This window comes from Octopus bimaculoides, chromosome 3 (assembly GCF_001194135.2).
Source record: "Octopus bimaculoides isolate UCB-OBI-ISO-001 chromosome 3, ASM119413v2, whole genome shotgun sequence".
Classification (NCBI taxonomy): Eukaryota; Metazoa; Mollusca; class Cephalopoda; order Octopoda; family Octopodidae; genus Octopus; species Octopus bimaculoides.
This window is the reverse complement of record NC_068983.1, coordinates 146,791,112-146,791,770: the sequence shown is the minus strand read 5'-3', so window position 1 is coordinate 146,791,770 and position 659 is coordinate 146,791,112. Positions and strand designations below refer to the sequence as shown.

General features: G+C 32.2%; 1 protein-coding gene across 1 annotated transcript in view; it reads left to right on the top strand.

Moving 5' to 3' along the window:
• The first annotated feature begins 364 nt into the window (after nt 1-364).
• The window catches only part of LOC128247351 (MAM and LDL-receptor class A domain-containing protein 1-like), a 106,005-nt gene continuing 105,710 nt past the window's right edge, over nt 365-659 (top strand). Inside the window, exon 1 of the mRNA XM_052966614.1 lies at nt 365-532. Coding sequence (XP_052822574.1) covers nt 380-532 — 153 coding nt within the window. The 5' untranslated portion in view covers nt 365-379. The remainder of the gene's footprint in view (nt 533-659) is intronic.

Genomic DNA, 659 nt, shown 5'->3' with positions numbered 1-659 from the left:
GAGCATGGTAGAAAATGGAAGAGAATATATTTTAGATCGAAAAAGAACTTTGTTTAACTTAAGTTTGGAAGAATAAAAGAAGTATAAAAAACGCATAATTTATGGGATGACCCAACTCATACAAATATACTTACAATCGTGCACACATGCACGTACACACATACCAGTAACTAAATACAGTTGAAACATAGATACCCAGTCATGCTCAAATAGACATAAATATGCACAAACACAGATACCCTCACACGTACACACACATGCACACACATAAACACACAGATATCGACACACATATGTGCAAACATATTTACTCATAAACATACCCATCCCACCAAACACACACAAAGCATTCTTTACGCACACAATGACGTAATTATGTATGCGCAAATGCATAACTATACACTCGTACCGTATATCATACAATAAAAAAAATTACAATTTATTCAGAATTGAAGTGACCAGATTGGTTGAACGAAATTTAATTGAATCAGGTGTTCGTATAGAAATTAGTTCTGAGAGAGTCGACGGTGAGGTAAGACGTCATAAATTTCTTCTTAGCAAATGTAACTCTTTACTATAATTACATTCCATGGTTCAATGGCTTTTCAGAAAACACATTACATATATATATACATATATATGTATATATATATATATAT